Source organism: Lissotriton vulgaris, chromosome 1_1, assembly GCF_964263255.1.
Source record: "Lissotriton vulgaris chromosome 1_1, aLisVul1.2, whole genome shotgun sequence".
NCBI classification, from domain to species: domain Eukaryota; kingdom Metazoa; phylum Chordata; class Amphibia; order Caudata; family Salamandridae; genus Lissotriton; species Lissotriton vulgaris.
The window spans coordinates 581,546,271-581,567,241 of record NC_141685.1 but is presented as its reverse complement, the minus strand read 5'-3'; the positions used below and the strand labels follow the sequence as shown (position 1 = coordinate 581,567,241).

Here is a 20,971-nt window from a genome sequence, read left to right as displayed (position 1 = left end):
TGACATTCCATGTAACAATTTTCAGAAACCTATGTTGACTGGAAGTAATGAAAACATAAGTGAACTTGTAATATCCTGTGTACCGTAAACAGTAATACTTATGAAATAATCAACAATGAGAGCAATAAGAAACATTGAAGTAAATCTTATATTCAATACAAAGATATTAAAAATTGAATGATGAAAAACTTAATTGGGTCCCCCTGTAATGCCAAAACTGACTTGCTGAGACCAAGCTCCAGCCTTAACCTTGCTTTTCTTGCTTGCCGCCGAGCTAGCAGCACTGATTTGTATGCTTTGGCCTGTGCAGTTATTATGAACCTATCCAGGGCCCCCAGTATTAGTTTAGCTTTTTTGACTGTCAGCATTGGCTCAGTGGTTGGACTTGGCAGGCGTTGGCTCAGTCGCTTCAATGTGTGGATGACACGGTCTGCCTGTGCACTAAGGTCTTTTAGGTGGGAGGCCAGTTTTGCTCTCAAAGTCAGACCCCAGGGTAGGTGTAGGCTGTTGTTGTCCCAATTTGTCCTCCCAATTGCTAGTGGGTTTTCCTTTTGTATGTATATTTTCCAAACACAACTATCTTGGTTTTACTCTGGTTGAGCAGAGGATAGTTTTGCTGGTTGTAGCATTGAAGTGTGTTGAGGGCTCTCTGGAGTCTGACCCTACTATGGTCCATTATTGCTGTATCATCTGCATAATGTGAGATGGCAATTCTTCCCCTAACCAGCCTTGGAGCAACTAAGCTGGCTCCTTGCAGGGCGGCCCCCTGATCTGTAGTTTAACCCCTTCCATGCTGGCACGTTTCCGCCCCTGTGCTGTAAACAAACGAACAGGGGCGGGCCATGACGAACCCCAGCCGTCATCAGCACACGAGCACTTTAGTGCATGACGGCTGGGGTTCGTCACCAGCATGGAAGGGGATAAAGATTGAAAAGGAGAGGGGCCAAAACACAGCCCTGTTTGACCATGTTGTTTGTGGCAATTCTTGATGTTACTGTGGTAGTTTTTTTTTTACCTGAACCCATGTCCCCTTATATATATATTTTTTTTTATTTAAATGTTTTTATTGATGCCTTTCTATTGATATTTTGGGTTACATTACATCAAGTATCCTTATGAGCTTAATTCATTTAATCATAATGAAACAGTAGTCCATGGTGAGCAACCATTCAACAGGCATCGTTATGAAACAATTTTGTAAGAGGAATATGACCTTCTACGTAAGGTCACTTGGAACATTTTCAGTGGTTGACAGTTGTGGAAATCTCCCAAGCCCACCCTATAACGTGACGTGATGAAGTGTTTGGGCTATTTGGTCAGTATTATCCTGCTTCTCCAAGGGCTCAGTGTGACACTTCCATGTATCCTCGTGGTGGTGTCCCTCACCAGACCTTGGGTGTATGTATTCCCATGTACAGTGTATCCCCATGTCCCCTTATAGAAGGATGTAATTGAATTGCCATCAGGAGCTTAGACTGAATCCCCCAGGCGGTCAATTTCCCTCATATTCTGCCGCGTTCCACCTTATCGAAAGCAGTGCTATAATCTATGCATAAAGCCATTATCTAACCCAGGGTGGTGTGGAGTGCAAAAAACGATGGATTTAGGCCCAGATTTTTGTACTGGGGTGAATGTAAGACATTGATCTACATTCTGTCCATCAAATTGTTTTTTGTAATTTTCTCCCTGAGTGTACTGGGGTAGCTCAGACGTGGGTCCCAGAGCCTCCACACCACTGGAGTCAAGCTAGCCGGGCTGATGAGAGGTGTTACCTCGAAACCGGTCCGGTCCTTGGATGCTTGATTCCGGTCTGGGAAAGATATGGCTGTGTAGCTCGGACTGGACTGTTCCCATGGGGCACAGGGTCAGAGCTGATTTGCATAAAGCCATTATCTAACCCAGGGTGGTGTGGAGTGCAAAAAACGATGGATTTAGGCCCAGATCCTTGTACTGGGGTGAATGTAAGACATTGATCTACATTCTGTCCATCAAATTGTTTTTTGTAATTTTCTCCCTGAGTGTACTGGGGTAGCTCAGACGTGGGTCCCAGAGCCTCCACACCACTGGAGTCAAGCTAGCCGGGTTGATGAGAGGTGTTACCTCGAAACCGGTCCGGTCCTCGGATGCTTGATTCCGGTCTGGGAAAGATATGGCTGTGTAGTTCGGACTGGACTGTTCCCATGGGGCACAGGGTCAGAGCTGATTTGCATAAAGCCATTATCTAACCCAGGGTGGTGTGGAGTGCAAAAAACGATGGATTTAGGCCCAGATCCTTGTACTGGGGTGAATGTAAGACATTGATCTACATTCTGTCCATCAAATTGTTTTTTGTAATAATCTATGAAACAGCAGAACAAGGGCGGGTGTTTTTTCATGAGCGCTAGTATGGAAAAATATTCCAACGCAATGATGTTGTCCATGGTTGAACTGTGTGGCCTAAAACTGAAAGAAGAAGAAGAGGCTTCCTTTTTCTCTTTCGTAACTCCAGCTCCTTCAGGAGGATTCAGGCAAAAGCTTTAGCTTCTAAATCGAGCATGGCAATATGCCAGTAGTTTTCTGGATTAGATCTGTCACCTTTTTTGTGGATAGGAAAAATAATTAATCCTTTCCAAGAGTGCGGCGCCATTGCTGTCATGAAAATGTGATTGAAAAGGGGGGTCAAGATTGGAGCCCAGAATGCCTGTGCAGATTTGAATACTGGGGCGTCGAATCCTGTTTGGCCCTGGTGAGCCATCACTCCTCATTTTACTGATTTTCTTTATTACTTCGCTGTCTGTGATTAAAATAATGTGGGTGAGGGCGCAGGCTGCTTCAGGGCAACTCATTACGGTGGACTCCTCTTCTGGTGAGTCTTTCGAATAGAGATATTTGACGTACCTTCTCCAGTAAATTTTGGCTATTCCTTTCTCCTTTGTCATTCCTTGGTTGTCAAGCTGGTTGATGTTCCTCCACAGCTTGTAATGGTTCTTTTCCTTCAGCAAAGAAAACACTTTAAGCCATTCTATTTTGATGTACTTCCTTTTGCTGTCCCATGCTCTCTTTTTATATGCTGCCCTCAGGGAGGCAGTGGAGCAGCCCTAAAATGATTTGCCACCTCTTTTCTTGGCTTCCAGTGCCCTGTGGAAGGCACGTTTACAGTAAATTAAATCCTTCAGCCATATTCGCCTGCGCCTTTATATTTTCTTCTCCTACATCACACACCACCTATCTCTCATTCACAGTACTTTACCTAAACACCTCCTGCCTCACTCACAGCTTGACCCTACATGAACATTTAATTGCTTTACCACCAAAACATATAAAAAAGCACTACCTAGATCTCTGTATTGCCTCCTGAAATCCTAGATCACCACCTCACAATATACCATTTTATGCAAGGTTGCTCCTGGTGTTAAAATGTAGATGATTAAATATTTGTCACCTGCAGATCGCACGTTTGAGTGTTAGTGTGGCCAACAGAATTTGTTAGTGAGGATCTGATCAATTGAGTCATAGTTACATGCCTTATTTACAACAGCACAAGCTGCTGCATTATTCTGTATGTAAAGTGAACACATAATTAGCTTCCAGATCTACACCACTGCATTGCATGCTACACTGTTGTTCTTGTCAGTGCATACTTGTATAGTTTAATACCACTGTTAGTATGGTATTCAAGCATCTTGTAGTAGTTTGCTGTATGATTATTCAAACGTTTCCATTGAAGTCAAGTTTGGTTTTGTGGACATGTAGTTAGTAGGATGGACAAGCCAGTTTTAATTAGTTGTAAGATTTTCTTGGTGAGCGAGTCTTGAGGCATGTAGCAAATTCCCTATGTATTTCCTAAGTTGTCATGGGTGCCTGATGACCTGCAAATGTGTTTGTGTACTAAGTAGCTGATGGCAGCGAATTCCGATGAAAGAGTTAATAGGCCGCTAAATCCATATGCAGGAAGTGTTAGGTGTATGTTCAGAGGTCTGCCTTTATGTGCTCTGTTGTGCAACCTTCATCATTGGAATTCCTCGCGCCCTATATCCCTATCCATTGACAACATACATGAGTAGTTAAACCCTATTCCATCTTTTGTGTCCTCCGCTAAAGCCTAACCTACCTCTTACTTTACGACTTTCTACACCCATTAGACCCTTACTACTCCTGCACCTTGTGCTATAGCTACCATCCAGTACTGCCATTTACTTCACCTGCAAATTGCATCACCTGAAACTTATTCCATCTATACCCTGCTACATACACACATTGACCCTACAACCCGCAGCACTACACCATCTGAAATGAACGTGGCATTCCATGGATCATATGTTTAAGAATGAAATTAGAAACCTTGAGTGGCAAGTTGACTTAAGGTTTTGAATACCTTTTCCCCTCACACAAAAGTCAAACCTATTAGTGTCTGTTCCTTGATGAAATTTGCTATAGATCTAGTTTGACTAGTCCAATCGGGTCACTGTTGTGAGCTTTACGTGAGACGTGTTCATTTGCTCCCTGTGGACTCTACTTCTTTGGTTGGCTTCAGAAAAAAAATGGTATGCCATGTTCCCTTTCAGGTTTGTTTGGCCTGGATCGGCCACCTTGCATGCTTGTTTAAATGCTAAGGGGGTAGTGTCCAATGCTTGATTGTTGTTTTTTTTAGAAGAATCGCAAGTCCACACGCACCAAACTCCAGCTCCTTCACTATGGAGTCTCGTGCTTCTACTGTTGTGCATTTATAGGCAGGGTGCTGTCCTTATTCTAGTTTCTTAGTAGTATGAGTGAGTAGTATGAGTGATACATAACTTTTAGATTACTTGATTTTATTGTTTCTTATTACTCTGCTCAACTCAACTCAGGCTCATCCTCCTGCTTCCACACCCTCCACCTCCTATGAAAGACCTTGAAATGGATCCCCCTCGAACACAGAAAGACCGTCACGCACACCCTCCCTCGTCACCAGCAGACTCTACTACTGCAACGCACTCTATGCTGGAATAAACAAAAACCTCACCTGCAAGCTACAGAACATCCAGAACGCCACCGCAAGACTGGTGCTCAACCTGCTGAGACACTACCACATCTCTCAGCACCTGCGCACACTCTACTGGCTCCCAATCGAGGATAGAGTCACCTTCAAGATGTTCACCCACGCACACAAGGCCCTCCACGACACCGGACCAACATACCTGAACAGCCGACTCAAATTCCACGCACCTCAAAGGACCCTACGATCAGCCCAGCTCTCCTACGCCGAGGTCCCCCGCACCAGAAGGACCAGATCGGGAGGCCGCTCCTTCTCCTTCCTCGCTGCCAGAACCTGGAACGCCTTTCTGCTCCACCTCAGACAGACAACATCGCTCCCCATCTTCGTAAGAAACCTCAAAACCTGGCTCTTCGACAGACCCACTCCTTAATGGACTGGAGCGTGCATCCCCTCACACCCAGCACCTTGAGACCCTTACGGGTGCGTAGTCGCGCTTAACAAAAGCCTGATTGATTGATTTGCTTGATTGATTCACTGTGTTGTGATTCTTTGAATAAAGTTGATGTAAAAATAAATAGCAAGAAAAGAACACTTTCCTGATAGTTTTGAGTATGAATGGACAAGATCGGATGATCTTTGATTTCTTCTGATCTGGTAGACAAAGATGTCAGTTTAAAAAAAAAAGTGTCCTTCAGAAGTGTTTGCACAGCAAGTGGTAATCTGTGGTTTCTTGCACAGCCTGCTTATTAGATAGTGAGGGAGCCAAGAATTTCAGCTCTTCGCCTATACCTGCTTTACGAACTCAAATACTGCATAATGGGAAAATGTTTGGATGGATTTGTAAATGCCAGCCATGTTTTGAAGTAAGTATATTTTTATGCTTGTACGTAACTCCTATTTATGAAAAATCGTAATCAGATTAGTTAAGAGACGGTCCTCTCTTACTGTTGATGGAATTGGTTCTTTAGAACCTATAGTTTCCTGGGTGCCTTAAATGTCTATGCCATAATAAAGATTTGCAACTTTTTGTGGAATTTAACTGTTTAATTTCACCTTCTCTGTGCCACTCTTTTCTGTACTGTGCGAGGGCAGTTTCCCTGAATTGCCTCACAGTTTTAACTAATTAAAGCACCCTAAATTAAAAAATGCCTGCAGAACTTTTCTTTGGAAATTGACCTCTTGTGACGTTTTTCTGTGCACCGTAATAACTAAATCCATGCGTAACTGTTATGTGTTGCAATTGTCCCCACTTTCATGCAGGTGTGCCCATGTGTAAAACTTTTTAACCTTTGCAGTTTGCCATTTTCAGAACTGGCCTTTGTTAATGTAGCGCCCTGGGCGTGGGCGGAGAGGAATTTGGCACCCTTGCGGATGGTAGTGAATTAAATGAGTCAGCAGGGGGTCCCTTTTGTGTTTACTTGGCAGTACCTGGATGAGCAGGGACTGGTTCCTGAATACAAACATGGGCAGCGTCCTTCAGACCGAAGCCGTAATCAAGCTGTACCTTCACAGTGCCGGCAAAAGAACAAACGTGTCTAGTATGCATTCGTTCAGCCTGCAAGTAGTTATAACAACTTGCCTTAGGGGGGCGCATTGGTGGAATGGTGTTGGATTTAAAGTCCAACACTTTCCCTACTGGTGTAATTTACTAGATTTGGAATTGTAAATTAACCTTTTCCAAAATCCAGCGCCCCTCAGTGGCAAGTCGTTATATCGACTTGAGTGCTGAATGAATGAGTACTAAAGACGCTTTTGTTCTAATGACGGCGCTTTGCAGGCACAGCATGATTCCGGCTTGCGGAATGCTGTCTCTCATTCTACAAACATCCCGAACCTCCCCAGCTCACCTTAATCACGAATAGCGTACCTGCCTCACGCAGATGATGGTTTTGTTGGTGTGAATAAGCAGGGGTCAGTGGGTGAAAGGAGGGCAAGGAAGGGGCTAAAGGGGTGTTAAAACATTGTCTGCCATGTGATAATGAAGGACTAAAACCACTTTAAAGGGGCAAATCCGACAGTAACGAACAGGCAGGGACAAGGCTGGAGCAAGATAAGAAGGGTGCTGCTGTTGGCATAAACTTAATGCATACACCACTATGTGCCACCTCCAAAAACTGGCACCGGCTCAGCTCGCCCATGCTAAAGGCCGGCCCAGGCCACAAGACTTCCAAAGTTTACTCCAAAAGTTGGTACTTTGTACACCTCCAGTGCATGGCGATCATCCTTGTGCCTTACCCACTCAGCCCACTGTCGTTGACCATTCTCTCGCGAGATTAGTCAAAGTAAACTTGGCAGGTGGATGTGCCACGCAGCTGAGGGTTGCTTCCCAGAGAAATGTGCAAGTCAAAATGTCTACTGTTTGATCCTACTTTGTCTTCGGGATATTGGATATGCAGTTCTGCGCCCTCACATCTCATGGGCTACGGGGAATATGTATCATAGATGAGGCCCGTCAGAGTGTCTATTACTACCTTTATAAGTGCCTTCAAAGCTAGTCTTATTAGCATTTGTCTTTTTATGGTTTTTCTGTGCACGGAGCTCTCCTTGCATTTTTTTGATGTGCAGCTTTTGAACAACTTTATCAACACTCCTCGGCTGTTCCTTCAAAGAATGTGTCACGTGTGTTTTCTTTTAGAATGCTTCGAAGTAGCTGCCTACTAACATTTTCCTTAAATGTTCAATATCTTTTTATTTTCTAGGTTCGGTTTGTGAAGAACGTCACCTTTTGGAAAGAGATGAAGCCAGGTTTTTATCATGGGCACGTTTCCTATCTGGATTTTGCAAAGTACGTTTCTTTAGCTAATGGCCAAGTCATTCATGTTATTGTTTGTTTTTATTCCGTTGGCATGTTACATAATCGGGAACATAGTTAGGTATGTTTTTGAAGCAAAGGAAGAAATATACTTTAGTTAATCAGTATTAATATGTCGTAAATGTTTTTCTCAGATTTAAACCAGCAGTTTATAAAAAGCAGGTGTTAAGACTGGTCCCTATGGGGCGCTCCATGTTTGCCCTCACACGCAGGGTGAAATAAAAATCTTATCTCTGCAGCAGCACCACCTTCACAGCCTTTGATGTAATTTCAGAGACTTTACAGTTCTTTCACAGCCTCACCATTTCAAAGTTGAAGCATATTCAATATTCTACACAATGAAGCCCTTTATAGTTGTTGCTTATTTAACTTCCGCAACTAACAACCATTGACAAAGACAAACAAGCATTGGAAATGCAATAGGGCTCGCATTAGGAAAGTTTGAGGTATTGGTCTTATAAATGATTTTTTTTTTATTTATGTGTTATTTTTTAAAATAGCTAAATTAATAGCTTTGTCATTTACAATGCCAATAGTTATAACTTTCACAAATGTGACACCTATAGCATTTGTAATGTACACAAAGTCTCTTGAATGAAAAATAAATTCTAACCCATAAGTTGTGCATATCGTGGACGATGGAACATGAGGTCCGTGCTACTTTGAAAGCTGTGGTGTGCAGTGAAGGTGCAACAACGAGCATGGTGCTCAACGAGTTGGTGAAAGTGTCAAAAGGTAATAGAAACTCGTGCTAGAGCGTGGTGTCCTAAAGCTGGTATCTGGTGTGAAGAAACCGTCGGGGGAATTAACAGGGTGATGACTGAAGAACGGAGTTAGTTAGATCAAAGGAAACCGCGTAACAAGCGTTAAGGGGCCGGAGGAAACGTCTGCAGGGGAACAGAGTCAGAAGAGTGATACACAGAGACAGGGGATGAGAAGAAAGGGGGAGGCACAATTTAAAGCAAAATGCAATTCTGCTGTCATTTACCTTGAAGCATTAGATTAGCACAATAACCAAATCTGTCTTGGTTTCCTCTGCGTTGCCTAAATACATTTTGTATTGGGGCTTTTATCACTTAGAGAAGTGAGTAGAGCTGTTGTACACATGGCATGACTGAGCAGATAAAGCCACATATGAGACTTTGTGAATTCAACTAAATACATCTGAATTCTGCAGCCATATGCCTCTTCCATTGTTCGTTTTAGAAACTAGGCCAATAGTGAACATAGGTTAATTAAAGTTTAAAAAGCTGTTCTGTGATACCCGACTGCAAACACCACCAATAACTCCAGGAGTTAATTGTAGAATAAGGAGAGTTAAGTGGAAAGGTAAACAAGTGTCGTAGAAACAAACAAATGTAGCCGTGCCTGGGCAGTGAAAGGGGAGGAGGGAGGAGAAATGCGAATCACGGCAGCAGCAGCCTTTGATGTGCCGGCCGGCTCACTAAAATCTCGAACATGTCCACTTCGGAACCAGATGACCAGAATTTTAAAAGCCAGCATACCCTAGTGAGCAACTAACTTTAACTTTTAGTACCACACCCTATTACTTGCCAAAATTGGGAGTAACTACATATATTTTTGTTTGTATTTGTGCAACCGTGTAAAGCGTTTATTCAGTTGCTGCTCTTTGCTTTGTCATGATTGTTTGACATCAGATTGATAGACTTCAGTCAAAGTTAAGTAATGTTAAGCTAAACGTGCTTCCCGGCAGGGCAATGAGAGTTACGTGGAAAGGTAAAGAATTGTCATAGAAACAAACAAATGTAGCCGTGCCTGGGCAGTGAAAGGGGAGGAGGAAGGAGAAATGCGAGTCACGGCAGCAGGGCCGGCCGTAGCCTTTGATGTGCCGGCCGGCCGGCCGTGCATTGAATAATTAGGGGAGGAGAAATGCCGGCTGGGGGAAGCTTGAGATGCCTGGTGGCTTTGATGTGCATGCGCTTTTTGCCAATGCGCTTGCGCATTGAGCTTGTTTTTCTCGGGCACTGCAACAAATCGCCGAGATGGTTAAGCTCTGTTTAAGCCACAATATAGCTCGCCAGCTATGCGCAAGCGCATCAGCAGGTGAGCCCTAAAAACCTTGGCTTCTTGTAGGTGTACTGTTACTTGTATTTAATATCTGATGGATGCGGTGACAGAAGCTGCAAAAAAACAGTCGGGGTCACACTATTGCTAATAGCAGATTTTTAGCTTAAGTGTTTTAAGCCATGCCCTTAATTACATTCCAATTAAAGCCCTCGTTTAAACAGTGTCTACCTTTACGGTATGTTGGAAGTGAGTTCAGGGCTGTTGCATAGGGCCTGGCAGGAGAACCAAAAGCAGAATACTCAACCCAGCCCCGCTCCCTTCATCAACCCAGCCCCGCTCCCTTCAGCTCCTCGCGCTTTCTCCCCCTGAGATCCATCCATTCTCTCCAACCCCCTGAGATCTTTCTCTCTCTTCTCCCCACCCCACTCTCAAAGCCTCCCCTAGTCTACTGTAGTTAACCTAGGGGAAGCTGGGGATAGTGACAGAAGCGTCAGGAACGGACTGACCCCGACCCAGGGGCATAGGAGACACTAAAATTCTAAGGGGGAGGTGGGGGGGGGGCAGGGACAACCTTGTTGACTTTCCAGTGACCCTATACAAATCTACGCCTGTTAAATAAAATTGCATACTTTTTAAGTGAAATATTAGTAAAAACAGGCATTTAGTCACGGTTTGCATGTATGCTTCATTGTTATTTACATTCACATAGTAATCAGATCAAATGTTAAAAAAACATGTACATGAATCTTGCATCTTCATGCACCAAGCAAACAAAGCTCGCTGACTTAGGGGGGGGACGTCGTGTTTGCAAGTGCATTATGGTTTGAAAAGTACCTGCTGGTGTATTCCTGGTCTCCAGCAATTTTCAGGCAACTATGAAAATGTGAAGATAACTTCAGTGATTAATGTTCTTTATTGAGAGAGATTGGAGGTTTGTTTAGTGGAAGTTATGACTCATGGTAAGGTAGCCACAGTGGGGTAATATGCCTGCTGCAAAGAACGTGTACCATGCAGATCACAAATGCATATAATGTAAATAGGTCAGTGTGTTACCGCTTTTGTCTGAGAGATTCTTTTGTTATTTGCAGTTTATGTTAACATTCAAACATTGAACAGTGACCTGTTAACTGCCATCAAAGAGCTACATGAAAACTTCAAGGTATAGATTAGAACTTTGTTTTTTCCCCAGACTTTCCTTATCCTAATGTTGGAAAATGGGTTCATTCGGATAGAAATAAATTCTGATTGTTAAAGAACCCCCTCCCCCCCACCATGGTGTTATGTTTTAAATTCTGAGTTTGTGCTTCTCTAGTGTTGCAAAGCCATCCTGTACCCTGGGCACTCCCCAACTTTTTGCTGACTGGTACTGGTGGTACCGGACTCTGACTGACCCTGGGCTCTGCCTAACAAGGCCTAGTTCCAGTGCTATGCTGAAAGAGACACTTAAAAATACAGTGAAAACACCTACATACACTAGGGTGCACTATGGATTAGGGTACCCCTATTATTGGCATGACCTCTCATATAAGGTCCTAGCACATAATAGGGCAGGGGGATTAGAACTACCTTTAAGTGCCTAGAATATAATAGGGCATGGCAGTTTAGAGTCCAGCAGCCATGTGTGCACCGCTGAAGCCTGAGATCAGTTTAAAAGTATCCCTGTGTTGTAGGACTGCTTTTAAAAATGCCAATTGTGCCCAAACTCGACATTTGGGTTTGGGGAACTTACCAATTGATCAACTACAATGTTGGGGCATATTAGGTATCCCCAGGGTTTCCCATAGGTGTTTCTGGGGTGGTGTTTTATGTATCTACAAGGAGGACCCTTGTAAAATTAGTTTTATGTGCCCTGGATTTAGTGAAATTTCACATTTCACTGCCCACATTTTAGTAAAGTGCTTGCCAAAATCTGCTTTTGTGCTAACACTGTGAAGTGAGGATGTGTAATATTTTGATATAATCAGAACCCCATAAGTCGTTCCTAGGTATTCTAGGGGTGGTGGGTCCTATAGGTACAAGCAGGGTCCTTATATAGGCCTTGGTATTTGAGAATTTGGCCAGTTCATTTTTCCATTGCAGGTCCTCAGCCCATAGGTTTACATTGCAAGAGGTTAATAATTAAATAACTGGAGAAAGGAAAGCCATAAAACTAGGAGTAAAGGACCCAGAATAATGTTAATGATAAATGCAACACTGTGGTATTGTTGAATTAATTCTAAAATGTACAGACAAGAAGTTATAAGACTTTCTTGTCTATAATCCACAATTCAGCCTTCTAGTGCTCTTTTTTTTTTTTTAAACCTTTATTTGGAGACAAGCAGGTACAAGGGAAGTGTACATACAAAACATACAGTCACATTCGGCCATTACAGTGGTACGTCAGTGCCTAAGAAGCATACAAAAAATAAATAAATAAGGAGACACAAGGAAGTACAGGGCAGGGCATCAGTCGATACAAGGAGCATCATCGAAATGTGCAAGAGATATTAAGATACATTGATCCAGCATGGGCAGGCGAGCCAATAAGACAATGCAATATGAATACAGTACATCAGCGGAGAACACATGAGCCAGAGGGGACACAAGTATGAGGAGCACTGGATAGAAGGGTGCCGCATAGGGATACAATCTGGATTCCCGATAAGCCACCTGTCCGAAGGGAGACTGCCACCCCCCTATAGCTCGTAGGAAAAGGAGACAGTCAGCCCCCCCCCCGAAATCAAAAGAACAGCAGGTGTCGTGTAAAATCCCAGCCCATCACGTTGTCATCAGCCTATCCCCTCACGGTCCTCAAGTTCAGAATCAGAGTCCCGCGCCGCTCTGGTCAGGAGATACATCTGGAGCGGAGTCCAAAAATCCTTTGGTCTGCATCGAACAGGCATCAAGTCAGAATAGATGTTGTACTGATCCTGACAGTAAATGAGGTCAGTCACCCAGTCTTGAAAGCGCGGCACCCTACCACGACCCCAGCAACAAGCAACCCTACGCTTAGCCAACAACAAAGCTACGTCAACAAATCTACGGTGAGAGGCAGGTACGTCCTTAGAAAAGCCAAGTAACATCACCAAGGGGTCAAACGCCACCCCATCCTCCGCCATAACCTGCAGGGCATCATGGACCTGAGTCCAATATTCCAAAACCCCCGAACAGCTCCAAGCCAAATGCAAAAAATCAGCGCCTTCCGCTCGACACCTGGCACACCTATCATCCTCCGCCAAATGAAACCGCAGTTTCCTCGCCGGGGTATAGTAGTACCTCTGAACAAACTTATAATGGATGATTTTAAGGCGACAACTAGAAGAGACATTGGCCGTGAGCCCGCAACAATATGTCCACTGCTCGTCTGTAATAGGAGCACCCAATTCGGCAACCCACTGCTCGCGCACCCGATTGGTCGGGACCGATCGCTGTCGGCGAATAGCCCCGTATAACTTCGACACCAGGTGTCGCCCATCTGAAACCAGCAGCACATGGAGGGGGAGGGTTACCCCAGGCTCCGAAGGGTAGTCCGGTAGCAGAGCACGCATGCCCTGCCGCAGGCGGACAAAGTAGAACAGGTCTAGAGGGGAGCAAGCAGCCGAACCAAAGAAGTAAGCCTGCGTACGGAAGGCACCTTCATGAAACAAGTCGCCCCACGTGAGGATACCTAGCCGCTTGCACATTCGCTGAAACCCCGTCTCCAACAACAGCGACAGATCCGGATGATAAGCCAAAGGCAAGGCCGGCGAGTAGAGAAAGGAAACGTCTAGCAAATGAGCCATCCGCTTCCAAGCATCCACCGTGCATGTCACCGTCGTGCGGGGCGTTTCCACATCTGACACCTTGCCCAAAACCATCCCCTCCAGCGGGAGCGGGTGGGCGACCCAATGCTCAGCAGCAATCTGGGGCATGAATGGCGTGGGGCGCATCCAATGATAGGCATAGTGCGCCTGAGCGCTGAGATAATAGAGTTCAAAATCAGGGACGTCGAAACCGCCATCAGCGTAAGGCAACGTAAGGGTAGCCCAGGCCACCCGCGGCTGCTTGCTCCCCCAGAACAATCGCAGAAGCTCAGAGCGAAGTCTACGAAAGAAATAAGCACCAGGATGGTATGGGAGGTTTTGAAAAAGATAAAGAAAGCGGGGCAGAACCACCATCTTGATAAGAGACGCCCTGCCGGCCATGGAGAGAGGTAAAGACATCCATCTGGTGACATCATCCGCCAGTTTAGTGATGGCCACACCATAGTTGAGCCGAACCGCATCTCCCCTATCCAAGGACACAACAATACCGAGATACCGCAACTCCGAGTCACACCATTCCAAAGGGTAGTCAAGGGGAAACCTGGCCACCGCAGCCGTGAGGGGGAAAAATTGAGATTTCCGCCAGTTGATATGAACCCCGGATACACCTCCAAAAGCGACCAGCTCCCGCAGAAGCGAATTAAGGTTGTTCTCCGGGTCCTTGACATAGAGTGTGACGTCATCGGCGTATAAAGAAATGCCGACCTGCCGCTGAAGACAATTAAAGGCGCTCTGTTGATGAAACTGACGTATCCTGCAGGCTAGCGGCTCAATGGCAATAGCAAACAAGAGGGGTGAGAGGGGGCAGCCCTGTCGGGTCCCTCTCGTGAGAGGGAACGAGGGGGACAGCACCCCATTCACCACTACCCTCGCCATCGGATCAGTATATAAAAGCTTAACCCAAGAGATGAAAATCCTGGGGAACCCCATCCGACAAAGAACATCAATAAGGTAGCCCCACTCGACAGAGTCAAATGCCTTAGTGGCATCAAGAAAGATAGCGGCAACCGGGACAGTGGGATCGATGGTCGACACAAGCGAAAACAAAGTGCGAAGATTGTGAGAAGTGGCGCGACCGGGCACAAATCCCGACTGATCCGGCAACACGAGAACGGGCATGAGTTCGGCTAATCTCACCGCCAAGACCTTCGCGAGAATTTTAACATCGCAGTTGAGCAATGAGAGGGGCCTGTAGGAGCCCACATCTAGTGGATCCTTACCCGGCTTGAGCAGCGACGTGATGGCGACCTCCCGCATGGAGCCCGGTAGGCGTCCCTCCTCCAGAGACTCCTCAAACACCTCACGGAGCACAGGGGCCATGATGTCAATATAACACTTATAAAATTCGGCAGGAAGGCCATCCAGCCCGGCGGCCTTCCCATTAGAAAGAGACATGATGGCATTCCTGACCTCCTCCACCTCCAGGGGCCTGCCTAAGAACTCCCGATGACCATCCGATAGCCAACAAAGCGCCAACTCATCGAGGAATCCACCGTATCGAGTCTCACCCGTCTGCTGTGTCGTGTAAAGGTGTGCATAGTGTTCAATAAAAGTGCGCTGAATCTCCGAAGTGTCTTGACAGCGAGTGCCATCCGGAGACACCAATTCCAACACGTCCGACCCATGCCTAGGATGTCTAGTAAGAGCAGCGAGGACCTTACCGGGCCGCTCACCTTCGCAGTAACGCCTCGCCGTCCAGTATTTCCCCCTGTGCTTAGCCTCACGAGCAGCCTCCTCCTCATACTCGGAGAGCTTAGTGCGGAATTGTGCCAAAAGATCGGGGTCCGAAGTCACCTGCATCCTGCGCTCCAAGTCTCGCAAGTCAGCCTCCAACCTCTCGAGGGTCCGAACAATCAGACGGAGTACACCACAACTTTTAGAAATAGTGACACCCCGGATCGTGACCTTGAATGCCTCCCAAATGACCTCAACGCTCTCCACAGAGCCCTTGTTTCTAGGGAAGAACGCCTCCACCTCCGCACCGAGTTCCTCCTTGAACACCGGGTCAAGCAAAGCATTCGGAAACAAACGCCAAGGCGGGCGCGGCCTGTGCAACCCGGGGACGGACAAATCAACCTTCACCGGACAGTGGTCTGACTACGTCCTAGCCAAATGTGTGGCCCCCCTCAGGCCAGCCACCAACCCTCTAGAGAGAAATACATAGTCCAGTCTCGCCCATGAACGAGCATGTGTGGTGTAATGGGTGCCCTCCCTAGTGGGAGGGTGGGTATACCTCCAGCTGTCAACCATCCCAGCCTCCTCCACTATCCCCCGCAGCACATCCCTAGCCTGTACATTGTACTGAGGGCTACCCTCAGATCTGTCCAACTGGGCCTGAAATGCAAAATTGAAGTCACCCCCCCACACAATGTGAGTAGCATCCACAGCAAGAACATGACCCCACAGAGTGACAAAAAAGATTGGCGTATCAACATTGGGAGCATAGCAATTAACAAACAAAATAGTGTTCTGCCCAAGCCGTCCCCACAGCAGCACATAGCGCCCCTCAGGGTCCCCCACAGATCCAAGTTCCTGAAATGCAAGCGATCTTTTAACAAGGATTACAACCCCACGAGCATAAGAAGAGTAGGAAGCAAACCCCCTGGCCACAGCCCACCTGCCGCCGAAAGTGGGGGAGGGAGCGGGGCGCAGGTGCGTCTCCTGGAGAAAAGCAACATGAATAGCATGCCTGTCCAAATACTGTATCACATTGCGACACTTCCTGGCATCATTAAGGCCCCGTACATTCCAGGACAAAATTGAAATCTGATCTACAACAGCAGTTGACATCACATAACGGAAGGGCCCCACAGGACCCTATGACCAAATACAGGGCATCCAACTACCAGCAACAGCCAACTATAGGTCCACGCCCCAGGGCACGGGTCGAGCTCCACATACACTCCATACATTTCCCAGTCATCTCCAAAACAACCAAACAAGAACACAGCAACTCCCCCCCAATCGACCCATCCATGCAGCAAGCACTCAGGACAGACTACGCGCCACACGCCGCCAAACCGGTCCACACGGCTCACATCTAGCACACGTGCTACGCACGCAGAGTGCACCCCGGCACGTGGCAGCCTAAAATGGCGGCCGGCGCACTCGGGCCCAAAATGGACGAGAGCACGGATCCCAGAACCCGTCCCGTAAGATAGGAAAGTGGAACAGCCCGGATAGCGAGCGCAACGACATTTCCGTGCATCCAAACAACAGTAGCAGCTACCAAAGCGAACCAAAAGTCCCAGGCAAACAGACATGGACAGCGACAACCCCCCCCCATCCACCCACCTGACTCCACCCCAACTATCAGGCCACATACACCCCCCCCCCCCATCCCTCAACACACATCCAGTCAACCAACATAGGACTAGGATCCAAACAAAAGGTAAACATGGGGCACACCCTCCGGGGAACCTTCCAGAGGTGCACGACGCCACTCCCTCACGCCACGCCAGTGTCCGCGCCAACGAGTATCAGGCGGCCCCAGGCGCAGCGCGGGGGGGTGGGTGCCCAGAGCGCGACATCCCAGAACACCACCCTGCGGTGTCATCCCAACCCCACGTAGACAGCAAAAAAAGCACTCACTCATCGTAATACAGACCCAGCCCACGCATCAGCAGAAGAAAAAAAAAAAAAAAAAAAAGGAAAATCAAAAACGGACAATAGCTAGGCCGCAAATACTGAGAAGGCAGCCAGCAAATCTCAATACAAAAGTTACACGTCCACAATACTGCAAGAACCGGAGAAAAAATGGACAAAGTCCAAAGTCACCAGAATCAGGCGACCTCCTCCTCAGCAGCCGATTGTTCACCCTCCGGGTCCCGATCGTCACCACGATCCGCAGCAGCGCGCTCGCGCTGGAGGCGCTTCGCAAAGTCTTCAGCATGTTGTGGGTTGGTGAAGAAATGTTGTTTAGCCTGATGCGTCACTCTAAGTTTAGCCGGATAAAGCAAGGCGTAGTCCACTTGAAGGTCCCGAAGCTTCCTTTTCACCCCCAAGAACTTCCGACGCTGGTCCTGCACCATCGGTGTGAAGTCGGGGTACATGGTGAAAGACACCCCTTCGAAGGAGAGAGCCCTGTTAGTGCGGGCAGCCTGAAGAGCAGCGTCTCGATCACGATAGTTCAAGAGGCGCGCAATGATGGGACGCGGTGCAGCCCCAGAGGCCGGGCGAGGTCCCAACGTCCGATGCGCTCTCTCGACGATGAACTGGGACGAGAAAACTTCCGTCCCAATGGCGCCCACCAGTAGCCTCTCCACATAAGTCTCCATTTTGCCCACATTCGTGGACTCCGGCACACCTACTATGCGCACGTTGTTGCGCCTACTCCTCGCCTCCAACTCCTCGTTCTTGGCGGCAATAACACGCAAGATGTTGTCCATTCTCGCCAGCTGGGTGGTATGGGTGGCTGCCGTGTCATCATGGTCCGAAATGCGCTGTTCTGTCGCCGTCAAGCGCTCCTCATGCACGTCCAATTTCTGAACGACCGCATCCATGCGCGACGATATCTTGTCCACTTTGTCCACTATAGTGGCGAACCCCTGCCTCATCTCCTGCATCATTTGGGCGAAGTCCGGCGGAGGTGGGTGCGGGACACTCTCAGCGACATTCGGGGGGGGGGGACCGCGAAGCCCCAGCTTCCTGGAGCGAACGCGTCCCACGCCTGGCCCCTCCAGAGTCAAAGGACAGTTTGGACTGTTTAGTGTCCGGCTTCCCCATAACGGTGGTACAGAAGGGAAACGAAGCAAATGGGAATCAGGATACAGTCCGGCCAAGGGACCCGGCCAAGCAGTAAGCAGCTCGAATCGTGGGGGCACGAGCAGGCCAGCACGCCCCGCCACTCCCACCGACGAGTAAAGGCCGTCGCCGTTCCCAGCCCAAGGGGGGCAAACCCTCAAAATCCAAATATTAAGTCCGTTGTACCTTCGTGGGCGATGGTATCTGGGCAGGCAGATGGGAGAGCCGAGAGATAAGTCCGACACCAAGGGAGAGCCAAGCGTCTCGCCCGGCCAGCGACCGAACCTGGCGGAGAAGGGCGGAGCCAGGCCTACACCCCACGTGCAGAGCCCCGGACTGGCATGAACAGTGACGCCGGGCAAGAGGGCATCAGACTTCCAGAGCGCGAGTCGGAGAAACTTGGGACCCTCGTAGCTTCGGCCAGCAACCTCCGAATGGCTCAGGAGTTGGACCGTGGGTGGACAGCCGATATCCCAACCGAACCGTGGGGTCAGTTCAGGGCGCAGTGATGGTAATCAGGATACCTAGGCGGATAATAGCTCCGGGCAGCGGGAGCCTCACGACAGTGCGGCCATTCCGCAGTGCGCCCTCTAGCGCCCCCCCAGCCTTCTAGTGCTCTGCCTTGATTGGTCAGAGGTAAGTAGATTAGCCTGGCTGTTTTAAGAGGTGATAAATTACACCTGGGGTTAGGCAGCCTTTCTGGGAGGAAAGGTTGCTGGACATAGGAATGCCAGGGGGAGGGGTAGTTAATCATGCTCTTCAAGAGGAGAAGGAGACAAGCTGGAGAAATAACTTTCATTTACACCTCTCATCCCTGTCCCTGGGGGGATTAAGGAAGAGTTCCCAGGTGTAAGGGGAGTACTCCTATGTAGATGAAGCTATCCTGTGGCCTTGTTTAGTTAGTTCTGCTCCCTCTGCTGGAAAGTCAGCCATGATAAATTTTGGATAAATTGTGCTCTCTGAGACAAAATAATGCCACACTTTAGAGGGTGTGGTCATACCCTGGAGCGTTGTCCTGCACCTAATTGCACATGAGTGACCTCCTTCTTGACCCAGAGAACTTGAAATAAGTATCTGAAAGGAAGCGTGCCTTTCAGATGTTGCTGCTTCAGACTTGGCAGAAGAAGGGTCCTGGCTGAAGAGTTTGATATGCACCTACCAGGCCCTGGACTGAATGTTGTGCATGTTGCACAATCTGGAATTTCAGCCCTATGGACTACCTTGCTTCAAAATGACTGAGTTGACCCCCCCTGCAAGCTCAAGGTTAATAGATCTCACCTGGACCACCGCCACCAATAATCCCCAGCCTGGAGAACTACCAGAGAATTTGTAAGGGTTTTGTCACAGTGGATTGTGGGAACTGAAGTCCCTTTCAAGGACGATCTTGGAGATTCCAGACCCTTGGAGTAAGTTTTGGACACTTTGAGACCCTTTGGGAAACTTCAGGAAGAAGTTCCAGAGCTTTGGAGAAGTTTGGAGTAATTTCGGAAAGAAGCTCCATAAGTGGACCAAGTCGCCCTGACCAGCCAAGCCGGCAGCCCTCTACTATGAGTTGGCCTGCCATCCAGGTGGTGAGTGGGCATTGGCAGTGCCCTTAGCTGCTGTGTACGGCGCTGCTGTTTCATTCTGTTTGCTGATTTTTTTAACTCCTTCCATGCTCATGACGAGCTCAGCTCGTCATGAGGTACACCTCTCGTACACTCATGACGAGCTGAGCTCGTCATGTACAATGGGAATTCAAAAAGTTCAGCACAGGAGGGGAATTCCATCAGCAGCCAAGGTGTTAATTTCATTTTACTTGTGCTGCTGCTGCTAATTGTGGGACAGCATTTTTAGGTTGCTTAAAAATTTGGAAACTGTAACTGAATTAGCAAAATTCATTGAGGCTCACCTGAGGGGGGCTGCACACTTGCTCGGAAGCTGCTCTCGATTTCCCCCCTTCCCGCCCGGTCCGACGTGGTGACCAGCACCGTTGCGCGGAGGGCGAGGAAGGGAAGAGACAGTCCCTTCCGGTGCGCGGGGGGCCGGTTAGCGGTCTAGTGCTCCCGAGCTGCAGTGCAAGTCAACTTCATGATCTCTGTCCCAAGACCCCTATGGCTTGCTGCCACAGCGTGAAAGTAGATGGGGAAAAGGGATGTAAAGAGTGTCAATTTGTCTTCTGTGTGGCAGATGAGATTAAGCAAGAGGCAACGAGGCTCTCATGTGGTCTGTTGAATACTAGATCTATGCACAAGCATAGGTTGGATATCTTCGACCTACTTACTGATAAGAAGCTCAACCTCCTATTCCTCACGGAAACTTGGTTGGACTCTGACTCAGAGCCAGACATAATTGAGGCACTCCCCTTGGGGTACTTCATGGTCAGGCTGGATAGGCTGTCGGGTAGAGGGGGGGGGGGGGGGGATAGCTATTGCCTTCAAACAGCCGCTAAGCTGTCAATTGGAGTCTTTAACTATAGCTGATAGCGAGGCGGGCGCCTTCACTATCAGGGTTAACCCGCGCATCACGGTAAAGGGACTCCTGGTCTATAGACCCCCGGGTCCCTATACTCTTTTTGTCGCAAGCTTGCTAGAAGGTATTACGGAATCTGCCCTACGGAGGGATAAGTTCCTCCTATTAGGAGATTTGAATATGCATTTAGAGAACTCTCTT

General features: G+C 47.8%; 1 protein-coding gene across 1 annotated transcript in view; it reads left to right on the top strand.

The window, feature by feature from the left end:
- Nucleotides 1-20,971, top strand: part of HS2ST1 (heparan sulfate 2-O-sulfotransferase 1) — a 357,064-nt gene that overhangs the window by 265,007 nt on the left and 71,086 nt on the right. The window contains exon 3 of the mRNA XM_086953973.1: nucleotides 7,654-7,739. Within this exon, the coding sequence (XP_086810099.1) occupies nucleotides 7,654-7,739 (86 nt within the window). The remainder of the gene's footprint in view (nucleotides 1-7,653; nucleotides 7,740-20,971) is intronic.